Below are 18,124 nucleotides of genomic sequence, written 5' to 3' on the forward strand. Positions count from 1 at the left end.
ACTCGGGACTTGGCGGCTCCAGTATTCTCCAGGTTCGGTGGCGGAGGAAATCGTGTGGTTCCGGTTCTTCTCAGGACAGACGTCTTCTATCCTCGAGCCTGCCCACACGTCACCCTTGTGATTGACTGTTTGCAAAATTTCACATTCCTCTGTGTTGTGGTTGTGCTCCTTCACAACAGTAAAGTGTTCATATTCGACTCTTTCATTGTCCGTTCATTTACTCCTCCTGTTGTGGGTCCGTGTCACTACACTTTCCCAACAGGATATCTCGGCCAGCGTCATGGATCCCGAGGGGCGTCACCCATCTGTTGAACAGCCAATGGAAGAGCAGGGTGCACGGGCTTCTGCAGGAGGCGTGCTCGGTGAGTTGCAGCAAATCCTCACCGCCTTTACCGCTCAGCTGGATCTGATAACCGAGCAAAACGTCATCCTTAATCACAGGATGGAGGCTCTCACCGCACAGGTGGAAGCGCGCGCTCAGGGCGCTGCTGCGGCTCCTCCTCCTGCCGACCCAGTGCTGGATATAAACATTCCACTGGTTGTTCAACGAACTCCCCCACCATCCCCTGAAGCATACATAAGTCCCCCAGAGCCATACGGGGGTTGTGTGGAGACGTGCACGGACTTTCTGATGCAGTGTTCGCTCGTCTTTGCACAACGGCCCGTAATGTACGCGTCTGACGCCAGCAGGGTGGCTTATGTAATTAACTTGCTTCGTGGTGAGGCACGCGCTTGGGCTACAGTGCTTTGGAAGCAAAACTCACAGCTCCTTACCACTTATACTGGGTTTGTGAGGGAGTTCAGAACAGTGTTTGATCACCCTAACAGAGGAGAGACTGCTTCAACAGTGCTGCTGTCAATGCGACAGGGGCGCCGGAGCGCAGCCGAATATGCAGTCGACTTCCGCATCGTGGCTGCGAGGTCCGGCTGGAATAACGTTGCGCTCCGTGCCGCCTTCGTAAACGGACTGTCATCGGTCCTGAAAGAGCACCTGGTAGCGAAGGAAGAACCGCGGGATTTAGATGGGCTTATCGATCTCGTTATACGGTTAGACAATCGGTTGGAGGAACGCCGTCAGGAGCGAGACGAACGACATGGCCGGGCACGCGCCGTCCCTGTCCCTTCCGGGTTCGAAAAGGTTCCGCCCTTCCCACGCTCCACAGCCTCAACCCTCCGTGTGGCTACAGCTCCCCCTGCTGACGAAGCTATGGACACGAGGCAGGGCCACATTTAGACCACCTAATAGACAGAGGAGGCTGGCGGGCTAAGGGTGGGCCAAGACATTCACGTGGGACACGCACATATTTCCACACGACTCCCAGTTACAATCCTGAGCGGGGATTTAACCCTTCAAGCCCCAGCACTGGTGGACACGGGGTCAGAAGGGAATCTGCTGGACAGCAGATGGGCAAGGGAGGTAGGGCTCCCTCTGGTGGCGCTTCCTTCGCCATTGCAGGTGCGGGCACTAGATGGCACCCTTCTTCCTTTAATCACGCACAAGACACAACCTGTAACTCTGGTGGTGTCCGGAAATCATCGGGAGGAGATCGAGTTTTTTGTGACTCCCTCTACCTCCCGCGTGATTTTGGGTTTCCCATGGATGTTGAAACACAGTCCCCGGATTGATTGGCCATCTGGGGTGGTGGTTTAGTGGAACGAAACCTGCCATCGGAGGTGCTTAGGATCCTCAGTTCCTCCCGGTTTACAGGCTAAGGAGGAGGTCAAAGCCCCACCCAATCTGACGGCGGTGCCGGTTGAGTACCACGATCTTGCTGACGTCTTCAGCAAAGATCTGGCACTCACCCTCCCTCCGCACCATCCTTACGATTGTGCCATTGATTTGATTCCGGGCGTGGAGTTCCCGTCCAGCAGGCTGTACAATCGCTCATGTCCTGAGCGCGAATCAATGGAGACCTACATCCGGGACTCTTTAGCTGCCGGGCTGATCCGGAACTCCACCTCCCCGATGGGTGCAGGTTTCTTTTTTGTGGGCAAGAAAGATGGCGGACTCCGTCCATGCATTGATTACAGGGGGCTGAATGAGATTACAGTTCGCAACCGATACCCGTTGCCGTTGTTAGATTCCGTGTTCACCCCCCTGCATGGAGCCAAAATCTGTACAAAGTTGGATCTTAGGAATGCGTATCACCTGGTTCGGATCCGGAGGGGAGATGAGTGGAAGACGGCATTTAACACCCCCTTAGGTCACTTTGAGTACCTGGTCATGCTGTTCGGCCTCACCAATGCCCCCGCGATGTTCCAAGCTTTGGTTAACGACGTCTTGCGGGACTTCCTGCACCGATTCGTCTTCGTATATCTGGACGATATACTCATCTTTTCTCCAGATCCTGAGACTCATGTCCAGCATGTACGTCAGGTTCTGCAGCAGTTGTTGGAGAACCGGTTGTTTGTGAAGGGCGAGAAGTGCGAGTTTCACCGCACTTCTTTGTCCTTCCTGAGGTTTATCATCTCCTCTAACTCCGTCGCCCCTGATCCGCCCAAGGTTGCAGCGGTGAGAGATTGGCCCCAACCAACAAGCCATAGGAAGCTGCAACAGTTCCTCGGCTTCGCAAATTTCTATAGGAGGTTCATTAAGGGCTACAATCAGTTAGTTAGCCCCCTGACAGCCCTGACCTCTCCAAAAGTCCCCTTCACCTGGTCGGATCGGTGCGAAGCCGCGTTCGAGTTGAAACGACGGTTCTCTACTGCGCCAGTTTTGGTGCAGCCCGACCCTAGCTGCCAGTTTGTGGTTGAAGTGGACGCCTCTGACTCAGGGATAGGAGCCGTGCTATCCCAGAGTGGCGAGACCGATAAGGTTCTTCACCCGTGTGCCTACTTTTCTCGCAGGTTGACCCCGGCTGAACGGAACTATGACGTCGGCAATCGAGAACTCCTTGCGGTGAAAGAGGCTCTTGAGGAGTGGAGACACCTGTTGGAGGGAGCGTCTGTGCCGTTCATGGTTTTCACTGACCATCGGAACCTGGAGTATATCAGGACCGCCAAGCGGCTGAACCCCAGGCAAGCCCGCTGGTCACTGTTCTTCGGCCGTTTTGACTTCCGGATCACCTATCGCCCCGGGACCAAGAACCAGAGATCGGATGCCTTGTCCCGGGTACACGAAGACGAAGTCAAAACTGCGCTGTCGGATCCACCGGAGCCCATCCTTCCGGAGTCCACTATCGTGGCCACCCTCACCTGGGACGTGGAGAAGACCGTCCGGGAGGCCCTGGCACGGAGCCCGGACCCGGGAACTGGACCGAAGGACAGACTATACGTCCCACCAGAGGCCAGGGCTGCGGTCCTAGACTTCTGTCACGGTTCCAAGCTCTCCTGTCATCCAGGGGTGCGAAGGACTGTGGCAGTTGTCCGGCAGCGCTTCTGGTGGGCGTCAATGGAGGCCGACGTCCGGGAGTACATCCAGGCCTGCACCACCTGCGCCAGGGGCAAGGCTGACCACAGGAGGTCCCAAGGACTGCTCCAACCGCTTCCTGTGCCTCATCGCCCCTGGTCCCACATCGGCCTGGATTTTGTCACAGGCCTCCCACCGTCCCAGGGCAACACCACCATCCTCACGATAGTGGACCCCTTCTCCAAGGCGGCCCACTTCGTGGCCCTCCCGAAGCTCCCTACGGCCCAGGAGACAGCGGACCTCCTGGTCCACCACGTCGTCTGTCTGCATGGGATACCTACTGACATTGTCTCGGATCGTGGTCCCCAGTTTTCCTCTCAAGTCTGGAGGAGTTTCTGCAGAGAACTGGGGGCCACCGTGAGCCTCTCGTCCGGGTACCACCCACAGACAAACGGACAGGCAGAACGGGCCAAGCAGGAGTTGGAACAGACCCTCAGCTGTGTGACATCCGCGCACCCGACGGCCTGGAGCAACCACCTGGCCTGGATCGAGTATGCACATAACAGCCAGGTGTCTTCTGCCACCGGCCTCTCCCCGTTTGAGGTGTGTTTGGGGTATCAGCCCCCATTATTTCCCGTGGTGGAGGGAGAGGGCGGTGTGCCCTCGGTCCGGGCCCACCTTCGGAGGTGCCGTCGGGTGTGGCGCACCGCCCGTTCTGCCTTGTTGAAGGCCCGGATGAGGGCCAAGGCCCATGCAGACCGCCGGCGGTCCCCGGCCCCTGCATACCAGCCCGGGCAGGAGGTGTGGTTGTCGACGAAGGACATCCCGCTTCAAGTGGAATCCCCGAAACTGATGGACAGGTTCATCGGACCATTCAGAATCCTTAAGGTCCTCAGCCCTGCCGCAGTGAAGCTCCAACTCCCAGCTTCACTGCAGATCCACCCGGTATTCCACGTCTCCAGGATCAAACCACACCACACCTCAACCCTCTGTGCTCCCGGTCCCGTGCCGCCTCCTGCCTGGATCCTCCCATTGACGGGGAGCCGGCCTGGACAGTGCGCCGGCTCCTGGACGTCCGTTGAATGGCCCGGGGGTTCCAATATCTGGTGGACTGGGAGGGGTATGGACCCGAAGAACGCTCCTGGATGAAGAGGAGCTTCATCCTGGATCCGGCCCTCCTGGCCGATTTCTACCGCTGACACCCCGATAAACCTGGTCGGGCGCCAGGAGGCGACCGTTGAGGGGGGGGGGGTCCTGTTGTGTGGGCCGCCGAAGAGGAGGTACTGCTGGCCCACCACCAGAGGGCGCCCTGCCTGAAGTGCGGGCTTCAGGCACGAGAGGGCGCTGCCGCCACGGACACAGCCGGGGGTGACAGCTGTCACTCATTATCTCTTGACAGCTGTCACCCATCTACACTTCATCATCTCACTCCATAAAACCCGGACGTCATCTCCACCTCATTGCAGAGATATCGTCGACCTGTTAAGGTAACATTCTCAGCCTTGATCTGTGCCGTATTGACTTTGTTTAGTGAACTCATTTTTGCAGCTGTTTTCCTGCGGAGTGTTTATCTGGAGATTGGCGTGACCGGCGACAGCTTCGCTTTACACCCCCACCAGATAAGTGTTGAGACAGGAGCTGCACGAGTGTGTGTTAGAGGTGGAGATGGACTCTCCATCATTGTTGTTACTGGGTGTGCACACACCCATATCTTATTATCTCTGCTCCTTGCCAGCAGTACCAGATCCGACATTCGGAGACGGTGGCCATGGGGACTCGGGACTTGGCGGCTCCAGTATTCTCCAGGTTCGGTGGCGGAGGAAATCGTGTGGTTCCGGTTCTTCTCAGGACAGACGTCTTCTATCCTCGAGCCTGCCCACATGTCACCCTTGTGATTGACTGTTTGCAAAATTTCACATTCCTCTGTGTTGTGGTTGTGCTCATTCACAACAGTAAAGTGTTCATATTCGACTCTTTCATTGTTCGTTCATTTACGCCCCCTGTTGTGGGTCCGTGTCACTACACTTTCCCAACAAATACTCTGTGTTTGCTTTATTCCAACAGCACACATGTTACACTGAACAGACAAGAAGCACACAGTTTTACTTTTTCACCTTTTTGGGATGTTAATCAAGAATGGAGTAAGTGAGCGATCAGTGAAGTAGAGAACTTTAGTTGAGACAGAAGTGTCCAAACCTGGGCTGCTGTGAGAATGCGCCATTTCTGAAAATAATTACAGAACAGAACATTTATTCACAAACAGAAATGAAAATAACTGAAGACTTATAGTCATAGAGACGTAAGAACGAGAAGGTGGACTCATGACATGACCATGGAGACGGCGCTGCCATCACCGAATGGGCCATCTTGCAGAGAGTCAGTACACCAACAACAACATTTGTGCAATACTAAATCCAACTCAAGCAGTTTCTTTACCCGTTTACCGTTGTACTAGTTTATTTATTGTATCTGGTTCCATTGTGTATCGGAGCCTCTCTGCTGCCATGGAAACGCCTTCCAGCTGAGCATGTTAGAGTTGTTTTAACATTACAAATGGTGATGGAAAAAAATCTTATCATAAATGAGTATCTGAACTTTTTTCTCTTGTTTTTTTTTTTAGAAAATGAAAACAACCTACACTAGCATATGAGCTTGACCAGGAAAATTGACAAACATGATATTAGTTTGTAATAAGCATAAGAAAGAACTTTATTCGTCCCAAAGGAAATTATTTTGCCAGAGTATTGCATGAACGTAAACACAGCACCTCCGCGCAAAGCTGCAAAAATAATCTATCCACAGTATTTTGAATCACAATTTTTCTAGGATATTCAAGATCCACTTTTTTTAAAGCTCATTTTTAAGATGACGTATTGAAGGCTGATGCACAGGTTTTAGAAAATTTTGCATATATTGGCAGACTTCTAGGCATTAACTTGTTATAACTCACTGAGTGCTGTTAGGCTTCTACTGCACACAGCAAAGGTCAAAGCTGTCTGAGGACATTCTATTTCTAAAATGTCAAAGTTAAGAAAATATACTTTTTAAATTAAATGCATTAGTAGTAAGTACTTGTTCAGGATTTTGCTTTTTCAGGATTTTTGTTGTGTGTTGGGGGGCTTGGCTGGACACTGTTTTGTGGTTTTTGTGTTTGTTTTCCTTCCCAGGTGGTTTGGGGCTGATCTCTGGGGAGAATGTGCTGCAGAAGAGTCTCTCACCTCTGTCACGGTGATCTGCTGCACCTGTTGCACTCACGTGCGATTCTCTAATCAGGACGATCTATGACACCTGTGACATTCACGTGCAGTTCTGAGGACTCTCAGCTCGTACCAATGAAGAGATGAAGAACTGCATTTAAGCCAGCAGTGATCTGGGCTTAATTGCCGGAGAATACGACCGTGTGATGACTGTTTGAGGATGCCGGGGGCCGCTCCAGAATCTGACATTGCGTCTGTGAAGGAGGACGAGGGTGAGAGGCAAGCGCTGTCAGCACACGTCAGAGGTGATTATCCCTTAAAAGCTTATCTGTGAATATAATGTGGCGTTTTTGTGCAGCTAAATTTAAGTATTGAAGAAAATTGTCTCGTTTGCTCCTCGCGGCTATGGCGTGCGGATTGATAATCCTCCACAAGCTGTGAGCAGCTGTTCTTCTGAATTAAGTCTGAAATCAGACCTGAACGTGTTGCTGATAAGTGTGCCTCTAGTTTTTCTTGCTAAAAGTACTGAATAATCTTACCTCTGTTCCTCCTTCGCAGAGTACAGTCTTGAGAAAAGCCACCTGGGGGGGTGTCGGCGGAGCTCCTGAGTCCAGAACGTTCGGGCTCCGATCCGTTGAGGCGCTGGGAGAGCGCGCCACCTCTTCACCCCACCAGACTTATTTATTTTGTATTGCACAGTTGGAAAAAAATTTGTTTTCTTTTGGAACTGCTTCTGGTTATTTAGCGCTGGGTTCAGTCAGACGCTGGACCGCTCCTCAATCTGCGTCCAGACCATAACAATTTTGCTACAACAAATTCGTGGACTGCTTTGTTGTCAAGTGACTGGTTTCCATTGATTTACATTGTTCAGCAGCACTTCTTGCCCCATTCAGTGGCAGATTTGTGATCCATGCATGGTACAGTGTAGACGTGCACCCTCTAGCTCTTCTATATCTGGCTCTATGCTTACAATCAAGTGCCTGCCATACATACAAGGTACAATCTGAGCACTGAAAAGTTGCAGAGGGTGCAGAAATAAAGCAAAACCAAACAAACTGTGTCTGTCTCACTTGAGCTTGTTGGCCAGGAGTCACGGTCTGTGGAATTGGCTCTGCGCCCAGGTGATTTAAAATCCTCCTAGAAAAAGAAATTCTTGGTGATGAACAAACTGTCACTTGTAAAGTGACTTTCAAGTTTGGAAATGGTGCGTTCATGAGGTTACGTACGCCTCTGTCCATTCTGCGCTGTGTGTCCAAAGAGTGCAAGCGGTCCATGAGGCTGGCCACGCCCTGCTCCAGTGTGTCCAGGGTGTGATGTTGGGGATCATGGCCGGAAAAACTGTCCCTCAAACTACGCAGGGCTTCCCTTACGACCTGCAGCTCTTCTCCCTGTAACACATGGCTTCTTGTCAGTGATGTAGTGTCTGTCATTGCAGTAATCTTTATTAGAATAAGTGTGGAGAATAAATCAGAAATGAGTAGTTCAGACTACTTGGTATCTGATGCCAAGGATCTGAGCTTGTCACTCCTCATGGCAAACACTTGAGCTTGTACCTCCATTCTGAAGTACAGATTAAAATCGAAGCCTTTGTGCACATTTATGAGCCTGCAGTTGTTAAGAAAATGTCTCAAAGACCAACTTAGGACATTTGCTCCCACGATGCATTACTGTTACCAAAGGCTGCTGGGAGTTCCACACAGGATATTTATGATGCTGTGAAAATGTTTGTGAGCCCTTGAGCTTTTTCAGTGCCAAATCAGAAAAACAATACCAAAAAACAAACAAATGCACATCAATTCTGTCATTTACTTTGATTTCTGCAGACAGTTTGAACTCAATATAATGCATGTTTTGTGTGGTCAACTTCATTCATTTGTTGATATACATCCATTCTGCAGCTCAGGCCTGTAACACATTCAGATAAAGTTGGTATGGGAGCCAATTTCAAACAGATGACTGTCATCTTGATTTGGTACAAAAGCAGTCAGCACAAAAGGCTGAGACCCCGAGGAGCAAAGATGTGCAGAGGATTTGTAATTTGTCAACAAATGCAAGGCACCCCAACTTTTTTTGGAACATGTTGCAGGCCTTAAATGTGTCTGGAGTTGTGTGTGCTTTGTTTCTAAAAGGTGCTGGACATACTGGTGCAGTGTGTTGGAACACTGGAGGAGATGTTGGACCCACTGAGTTACTGTAACCACTGCTTTCACACCGAAATGACTGAAAAACAGACAATACATGTGTGCTTTACACATCAAAACAACAGAAAATACTTCAAACTGACAGACTAAAGGTGCCATGATCAATACCCGTCTGTGGCTGATATGTGTTTTATGGTGAGCTTCACCAAGCTTTTGCTGCAGGACTCTGTCCTTTCTCCCAGGCTGATGCTATTATGACAAGAAGGAAAATTCAAATAAGTCAGCATATATGCAAATATTCATCTAAATAAAAGATGTAAGTGTAAAAAAAACAGTACCTCATATTCATTGATTAGCTTGTCTCGTTCACTCAGCATCTGTTTTAGCGTGCCCTGAAAACAAACACATCAGCATCACATATGTGTAACACTCTTACATGTATGTAAAGTTCAGGCTATAAAGGTGAACTAGTTTGTTGAGTCAAACAGAAATCATCACTGCTCTGACATTTTCTCCTTCCAGATGATCTCTGGCCATTTTGGACCTCAGCAGCTCCTGCTTCAGCTGCAACACAGTGTCCTCCTGCACCGTCAAGCGCTGCTGCAGAGCATCCTAATGAAGAAGATCAAAGAACAGTGACATGCATAAAGATACACCGCCCGACCCGCCGGATTGACAGCATATTGTGCATATCTTAAAAAGAGAAAAAAAGATACACCAGACGACCCGCCGGATCGACAGCATGCGTATATCTTAAAAAGAAAAAAGACGCACTGCGCGAACTGCCGGAACGACAGCATGCGCATATCTTAAAAAGGGAAAAAAAAAACACACTGCATGACTGCCGGATCAACAGCATACTCATAACTTAAAAAGAGGGAAAAAAAGATGCACTGCGCGACCCGCCAGATCGACAGCATGCGCATATCTTAAAAAAAGGGGAAATATCTGAGGGCCCCTTCACACAAAGTGCGAATTTGGTCGAATTAGTGCACCACGAAACATCACGGCAACGGGCAGGCGTGCATGATCCCAGTGCGGCAGTTCGTGCAAGCGATGGTGTCTTTCGAGCAGGAACACAGTGCGAGCTGCTGCAGCTACTCACACTGTGGAACGAGCTGCACCACATCACGCTGCTGATGTGGAGTAAAATAAAATAAAAACCAGCTGTATAATTAGTGAATATCACTGGATTGACATAAATAATACGTAAAAGGGGACACAATACAGAACCCGCAGTTAAACAACCCCAGTTAAATAAATAAAATAAAAAAAGCGAGGAGAGTGTGCGACATACACACACGTGTTGTGGGGGAGTCTACACTCTGGCATGTCACATGTGCACTCCGCAACTCCACAGTCGTGGGGCACAAATTTCACATCCAGCTCGACAGTGATTGTCTGCTGACTGTTTTCGTGATGATGCGCATATCTTAAAAAGGGGGAAAAAAGACGCACTGCCGACTTGCCAGATCGACAGCATGCGTATATCTTAAAAAGAGGGGAAAAAAGACGTACTGCCGACTTGCCAGATTGACAGCATGCGCATGTCTTAAAAAGAGGGGAAAAAAGACGCAGTGTGAGACCCGCCGGATTGACAGCATGTGCATATGTTAAAAGAGGGAAAAATAGACACATTGCACGACCTGCCGGATCAACAGCATGCGCATACCTAAAAAAAGAGGGGAAAAAGACACTGCATAACTCGCTGGATCAACAACATGCACATATCTTACATGTTTAAAAAGAGGGGAAAAAGACACTGCATGACTCGCTGGATCAACAACATGCACATATCTTACATGTTTAAAAAGAGGGAAAAAAGACACAGCATGACCAGCCGGCTCAACAACATGTGAATATCTTGTGTGTTTTAAAAAGAGAGAGAGAGAGATGCACTGCTCCAACATTCCAGTTCAAGAACATCTTTTGTGTAAAAACACACACAATTTTAACTAATTGTCGCTACTCTGACTATTTTAGGTTTTACCGTGGGACAAGGCAGCGCTGTCCTTTACGTCCTTTGCTTTTTGACCTAGCGATTGAACCGCTAGCAATCGCGGTTCGTGCCAGTGGGAACATACAAGGCATTTAGAGAGGTGGGGTGGGGTGGGGGTGGGGTGGGGCATTGAGCACAGAGTTGCATTTTAAGCTGGTGATCTTTTGTTGTTCCTTTCCAATCCTTTCACTTCTTAACCTGCTGTATTTAATATACTGGATGGTTTCGGTAAGCTTTCTGGGTACAAAATTATTATGAAGAAAAGTGAATAATTTGTTATTAATGATAAGATTCCAAACAAGGGTCTTGAAAATGTCCCTTTTAAATTAGTTACTGATTGTTTCAATTATCTTGGAATATGTGTCACTAAGTAATTCAATAATTTGTTTAAGAATCATTTTCTCCCCCTACTTGATCACTGCAAGCAAATACTGTCTAAATGGTCCCTATTATCTTTGTCTTTAATCGGCAGAAATCATTCTGTTAAAATGACGCTACTTCCAAAATTTTTATACTTGTTTCAGTGTCTTCCCATTCTGATTCCTAAATTGTTTTTTAACTCTTTGGATTCTTTAATTTTTTTCATTTCTTTGGAATGGCAAACAACCGCGACTGAGGGAGGCTCTTCTTCAGAGACCTAAGAGGATGGGGGGTATGGCTCTGCCTAACTTTCAACATTATTATTGGGCAACAAATATCAAATTGTATGTTGTACTGGAAAGACGTTTACTTGGAATCAACACCACCCGTCTGGGTCGTGATGGAATCTCATGTGGACAACAGGATTTCTTTGCCTGGAACTTTAGGTTCATCACTTCCTCTCGCTTTGTCTTTACCTAGTAATAATAGAGTAGTACACAAATCTCCAGCATCATTTTGTATCAAAGCCCAGTTGCTACGAATCACTTATTTGTTCCTTCAGTGACAGATAATGCTTTTCACATTTACCACAGAAAGGGTTTAAAATGTTTTACTGATTTATATTTAGATGGACAATTTGCAAGCTTTTCTCAACTGTGTACCAAATTTGGCATTCCCTCTACTCATTTCTTTTGTTTTATTGCAGGTCAGACACGATATCAATCAATTTCAATCAATTGTATTTATATAGCGCCAAATCACAACAAACAGTTGCCCCCAAGGTGCTTTATATTGTAAGGCAAGGCCATACAATAATTACGTAAAAACCCCAACGGTCAAAACGACCCCCTGTGAGCAAGCACTTGGCGACAGTGGGAAGGAAAAATTCCCTTTTAACAGGAAGAAACCTCCAGCAGAACCAGGCTCAGGGAGGGGCAGACTTCTGCTAGGACTGGTTGGGGCTGAGGGATAGAACCAGGAAAAAGACATGCTGTGGAGGGGAGCAGAGATCAATCACTAATGATTAAATGCAGAGTGGTGCATACAGAGCAAAAAGAGAAAGAAACACTCAGTGCATCATGGGAACCCCCCAGCAGTCTAAGTCTATAGCAGCATAACTAAGGGATGGTTCAGGGTCACCTGATCCAGCCCTAACTATAAGCTTTAGCAAAAAGGAAAGTTTTAAGCCTAATCTTAAAAGTAGAGAGGTGGAGTAGAGTGTCTGTCTCCCTGATCTGAATTGGGAGCTATAGTCCAGCCTAGAGGAAATAAATGCATGAATTAGTTTTTCAGCATCACTCTGAGACAAGACCTTTCTAATTTTAGAGATATTGCATAAATGCAAAAAAGCAGTCCTACATATTTGTTTAATATGCGCACTGAATGACATATCCTGATCAAAAATGACTCCAAGATTTCTCACAGTATTACTTCTCACAGTATTACTAGAGGTCAGGGTAATGCCTTCCAGAGTAAGGATCTGGTTAGACACCATGTTTCTAAGATTTGTGGGACCAAGTACAATAACTTCAGTTTTATCTGAGTTTAAAAGCAGGAAATTAGAGGTCATCCATGTCTTTATGTCTGTAAGACAATCCTGCAGTTTAGCTAATTGGTGTGTGTCCTCTGGCTTCATGGATAGATAAAGCTGGGTATCATCTGCGTAACAATGAAAATTTAAGCAATGCCGTCTAATAATACTGCCTAAGGGAAGCATGTATAAAGTGAATAAAATTGGTCCTAGCACAGAACCTTGTGGAACTCCATAATTAACCTTAGTCTGTGAAGAAGATTCCCCATTTACATCAACAAATTGTAATCTATTAGATAAATATGATTCAAACCACCGCAGCAAACATATGCAAACTATGACTGCACAATTTCCACAAAAACCTCCAGATCCCATCGATGATCTGTTAATGTTTAAGCCAACTTCTAGGGGTGTAATTTCAACCTTGTATAACTATATCTCAGATCTTCAGTGTCCCTCTGTAGCCGTTATTAAATCCAAATGGGAGCAAGATCTCAATCTTATAATTACAAATGAATTGTGGGATTCTATCCTTGGCCACATTCACACTACACTGATGTGTGCACTTGTCCAAGCTTAAGTTGGCGCGCATGTATCCAGATGTCGATCCAACTTGTTCAAAGTGTAGATGTGCTCCTGGTACACTGCTTCACATGTACTGGTCCTGTCCCTTATTGGTCAATTTTTGGAATTCTGTTTTTTTTACACAATATCTGACATCCTGCAGCATCAAATTAAAGCAGATACACTCTGTGCTATTTTTGGAATGACTCTGGACCTGAACTTGCCAAATTCCAAGCTTAAATTTTTTAATTTTTCATTGTTATTAACCAGAAGAGCGATTTTACTTGTGTGGAAAGATTCCTCATCCTGTTCACATGCACAATGTGAAGCAGTGGGTGAGATTTAATGTCCTGCATGGATTTAGAAAAAATCAGATACACAATTCATGGATCCAAAAACAATTTTTTTTAAGTTGTGGTGTCCTTTTCTGGAATTCTTTGAGAGATCCACAACTAATGCCTCTGAATAGCCCACTGACTGCCCTTCCCCCCCATTCTCCCTAGCCCCGTTCTCCTTTATATATATATATATATATATATATATATATATATATATATATATATAGTTTTATGTTTACTCATTCTATTCCTCTTTTTTTCTCTGGGTTTCTTTGTTATATTTTGTTAAGCAGCTGGTTGCTGGTTTCTATTATTTATTGTTTAACGTTCATGGGAAGAAAATTAAAAAGTAGTAATTGTAATGTTTTAATATAATTTGTATTGTATATTACATTTGAGTGCTTAATAAAAAAACACCTTGGAAAGCTTGTGTCACTCAAACACACACACACGCACACACACACACACAAAACATACGGTGCATAACTCGCCAGAGGGATGACATTTAAACAAACAAATGAACTGACCAGAATTTTCGCCCTCTGTTCCATGTTTATTGATGTTTATTGAGGTAAAAAGATTCTGACAAAATAAATAAATAAATACAGTCATGCTCAAAAGTTTACATACCCTGGCAGAATTTTTTATGTTTTGGCCATTTTTCAGTAGAATATGAATGATAACACAAAACCTTTTCTTCACTCATGGTTAATGGTTGTGTGAAGCCATTTATTGTCAAACAAATGTTTACTCTTTTTAAATCATTATGACAACAGAAACTACCCAAGTGACCCTTATCAAAGTTTACATAGTTCTTAATACTGTGTTTTGCCCCCTTTAACATCTATGACAGCTTGGAGTCTAATGTGGTTGTTGTGGACAAGGCTCTCTATGTTCTCTGATGGTAAAGCTGTCCATTCTTCTTGCAAAAAGCCTCCACTCATCACTCATCTTCAACTGCTTATCCAGGATTGGGTCGCGTAGGCAACAGCTCCAGCAGGGGACCCCAGACTTCCCTTCCCATGTTGACCACCTCTGACTGGGGGATCCTGAGGCCTTCCCAGGCCAATGTGGAGATATAATCTCTCCATCTAGTCCTGAGTCTTCCCCGGGGTCTCTTCCCAGATGGACATGCCTGGAATACCACCCTAGGGAGGCACCCAGGGGGCATCCTTACCAGATGCCTGAACTACCTCAGCTGGCTCCTTTCAATGCGAAGCAGCGGCTCTGCTACACTAGAGTGAATGTAACACCACCCCTGCTGTGCCGACTCTCCGGTCAATCTCATGCTCCATTGTCCCCTTACTCGTGAACAAGACCCCAAGGTACTTGAACTCCTTCACTTGGGGCAAGACCACATTCCCTAACCAGAGTAGGCAACCCACTGGTTTCCTACTGAGAACCATGGCCTCAGATTTACAAGTGCTGATCCTCATCCCAGCCACTTCGCACTCAACTGCGAACTGATCTAGTGAGTGTTAGAAGTCACAGGCTGATGAAGCCAACAGGACCACATCATCTGCAAACAGCAGTGATGAGACCCTGAGTCCACCAAACCAGAAACCCTCCTCCACCCGACTATGCCATGATATCCTGTCCATGAATATCACAAATAGGATTGGTGACGGGAGCACGAAAAAAATGTGAGAATGGGCTGCCCAGGCACCCTCCAGGATCCTTGTGAGAGTGAAGAGCTGGTCGGTTGTTCCACAACCAGAAGGGAACCCGCATTGTTTCTCTTCAATCAGAAGTTTGACTACCAGCCAAACCCTCCTTTCCAGCACGCTGGAGTAGAGTTTACCAGGGAAGCTGAGTAGTGTGATGCCCCTGTAATTGGCACACACTCTCTGGTCTCCATTTTTAAATATTGGGACCAAAACCCCAGTTTGCCACTCTCTAGGCACTGTCCCAGACCTCAACGCAATGTTGAAGAGACGTCTCATCCAAGACAGTCCCTCCACACCCAGAGCCTTCAGCATTTCTGGACAGATCTCATCAACCCCCGGGGCCTTTCCACTGCGGAGTCGTTTTACTACCTCAGTGACTTCCACCAGGGAAATTGATGAAAATCCTCCATCAGCTTCCAGCTCTGCCCCTGATATAGAGGGTGCTCCAGTCTGATGCAGGAGTTCCTAAAAGTGTTCCTTCCAGCGCTGGATTACATCCTCAGTTGAGGTCAACAGAGTCCCATCCTTACTGTAGACAGCTTGGATGGTTCCCCGTTTTCCTCTCCTGAAGTGCCTCATGGTCTGCCAGAAGCACCTTGGTGCCGACTGAAAGTCCTTCTCCATGGTTGCTCTGAACTCCTCCCACACCCACTGCTTTGGCTCACCCACAGCAGAGGCTGCTGCCCTTCGGGCCTGTTGGTACCTTGCAACTGCCTCCGGAGTCCTCTGAGATAACACATCCCGGAAGGCCTCCTTCTTCAGTCAGATGGCTTTCCTGACCTCACCACCAGGTTGTACACCACAGTGTTCGAGGGTTGCTGCCCCTTCAGGCACCTAAGACCTTCAGGCCACAGCTGCTCCTGCAGCTTCAGCAATGGAAGTTTTGAACATTGCTCATTCTGGTTTAATGCCCCCAACCTCCATAGGGATGCTAGAAAAGCTCCGCCGGAGGTGTGAGTTGAAAATCTGTCAGACAGTGGGCTCCTCCAGATGTTCCTAGTTCACCCACAGTATCCGTTTGGGCTTACCTGGTCTGTCCAAAGTCCTCCCCCATCCTCTGATCCAACTCACCACCAGATGGTGATCAGTTGACAGTTCTGCCCCTCTCTTCACCTGAGTGTTCAGAAGATGAGGCCTCAGATCAAATGATACTATCAGAAAATTGACCATCGATCTTCAGCCTAGGGTGCTTTAGTACCATGTACACTTATGAGCATCCTTATGTTCGAACATGATTTTTGTTATGGACAGTCCGCGATTAGCACAGAAGTCCAATAATAAACAACCATTCGGGTTTAGATCGGTGAGGCCGTTCCTCCCAATCATGCCTCTCCAGGTGTCGCTATCATTGTCCACATGTGTGTTGAAGTCACCCAGTAGAACAATAGAGTCCACCCACCGGAGCCCCATACAAGACTCCATTCAGGGACTCCAAGAAGGCCGAATACTCAAAGCTGCAGTCTGGTGCATAAGCACAAACAACAATTAGAGCACCCCCCCCCCCCCCCCCCCCCCGGCCACCTGAAGGCATAGGGAGGCGACCCTCTCATCTACCGGGGTAAACTCCAGCATAGCAGTGCATTTTTTGTGGGGGTTTTTTGAGTTGGTTTTTGTGTGGGATGTTCAGCACTATTAGTGTTCTGGGGTCGTGAACGTGCAGGCTGTCTGGAGCATAGAAAGGACCCAGGTGGCTTTATGTTAGTCTGTTAGTCTTTCTTTTTTATTTCTTTTGGTTTCACCTCCCAGGGTTTGATGGGACGGCCCTCTGGGGGGTGATGGGGGGGGTAATTGGGTTGTTTTTTCTTTTTTTCTTTTTTTTTGTTTTTGTTGTGCCCTCTCTTCTCCTCTGGCTCCAGCCGTGTGAGCCATACGTTGTCGGCGTTGCTGGAGTGGTGCAGTTTGGTTATACTGGGTGTTTCCCAGGTAACCTCTGCACCCGGGAGGGGGGGGGGGGGTTTGGGGTATTTTTTTTATTCCCTGTCTTCTCCTCCGGCCCCAGCCGTTTGAGCCGTACGTTGTCGGCGTTGCTGGGGTGGTGCAGTTCGGTTATTCTGGGCGTTTCCCAGGTGACCTCTGCATCCGGGAGGGGGGGGTTCGGGGTGTTGGTTTTTTTTGTTGATTCCCTGTTCCACCTCCGGCTTCAGCGCGCCTTTGAGCCGTATGCCATCGGCGTAGCTGAGGTTTGGGGCAGTGGAATATACCCGCAGCTGGTGGCTGGTTTAAAGGTCGGAGGGATGGCGCCGTTTTGTGCCGTGTGCCATTACCGCTGTTCCACTCCTCCCGGTTGACTTTTGGGGTATAGTCGTGGTTGGTGACACTGGATGTACTTCCAGTTTCCACTGCGCTGAGGGGGTGGGGTTGTTTTGTTTGTATGTTTTTTTTTCTTTTGTTTTTCCCCCCAGTTTCCGCCCTCAGGGTGTGACTGTGGTGTCCTCTGGGGGGGAAAGGGCTGTGGGTCCATCTAGCCATAGACGGCCGGGGCTGGGTCTGTTAGTCATGAGGGGGGGCGTCTCCTGGGGTTTGATGGAACGGTCCTCTGGGAGGCGCTGGGAGTCCCTGTGGGTGACTTTGGATCCCAGAGGGACCTCAGCTGTGGTTATTACTCCTGGAGCTGGCGGGATGTCCTCTGGGGGGTGTTGGTCCCTACATGTCGTCCGGGGGGGGTTTAGCGTTTTTCTTTGTTTGCAAGCTTAAGTTTGGGTTGTGTTTTTCTTTTCTCCTCTTCCCGGGGTTTGATGGGACGGTCCTCTGGGGAGGGGGGGGTGGTTTGGTTGTTTGTGTTTGTCTTTTTGTTTTATGACTAAACAGACTCTAAACATGGTCGGACAAAGGCTGACCGCACAGGTTCAAGAACTCCTGGCCCCACCTGTGCAAAGTGAATGACAGAAACAAAGGCAAAGATGCAGTCAGAGGAGAAGACGTCAACAGTTCTGTTAGATGAAGATTCAGTTGGAAGATGAATGCAGATACGGTTTCCA

General features: G+C 47.9%; 1 protein-coding gene across 2 annotated transcripts in view; it reads right to left on the reverse strand.

Moving 5' to 3' along the window:
* The window catches only part of dixdc1a (DIX domain containing 1a), a 59,635-nt gene that overhangs the window by 4,510 nt on the left and 37,001 nt on the right, over window positions 1–18,124 (reverse strand). For both annotated transcript variants that reach the window (XM_034169141.1, XM_034169142.1), the window contains exons 7-13: window positions 9,195–9,299; window positions 9,026–9,079; window positions 8,856–8,936; window positions 8,689–8,766; window positions 7,773–7,934; window positions 7,617–7,683; window positions 5,464–5,572 (exon numbers count right to left, since the gene is read on the reverse strand). In XM_034169141.1, coding sequence (XP_034025032.1) covers window positions 5,464–5,572; window positions 7,617–7,683; window positions 7,773–7,934; window positions 8,689–8,766; window positions 8,856–8,936; window positions 9,026–9,079; window positions 9,195–9,299 — 656 coding nt within the window. The remainder of the gene's footprint in view (window positions 1–5,463; window positions 5,573–7,616; window positions 7,684–7,772; window positions 7,935–8,688; window positions 8,767–8,855; window positions 8,937–9,025; window positions 9,080–9,194; window positions 9,300–18,124) is intronic.

This window comes from Thalassophryne amazonica, chromosome 4, assembly GCF_902500255.1.
Source record: "Thalassophryne amazonica chromosome 4, fThaAma1.1, whole genome shotgun sequence".
In the NCBI taxonomy this organism is placed as follows: domain Eukaryota; kingdom Metazoa; phylum Chordata; class Actinopteri; order Batrachoidiformes; family Batrachoididae; genus Thalassophryne; species Thalassophryne amazonica.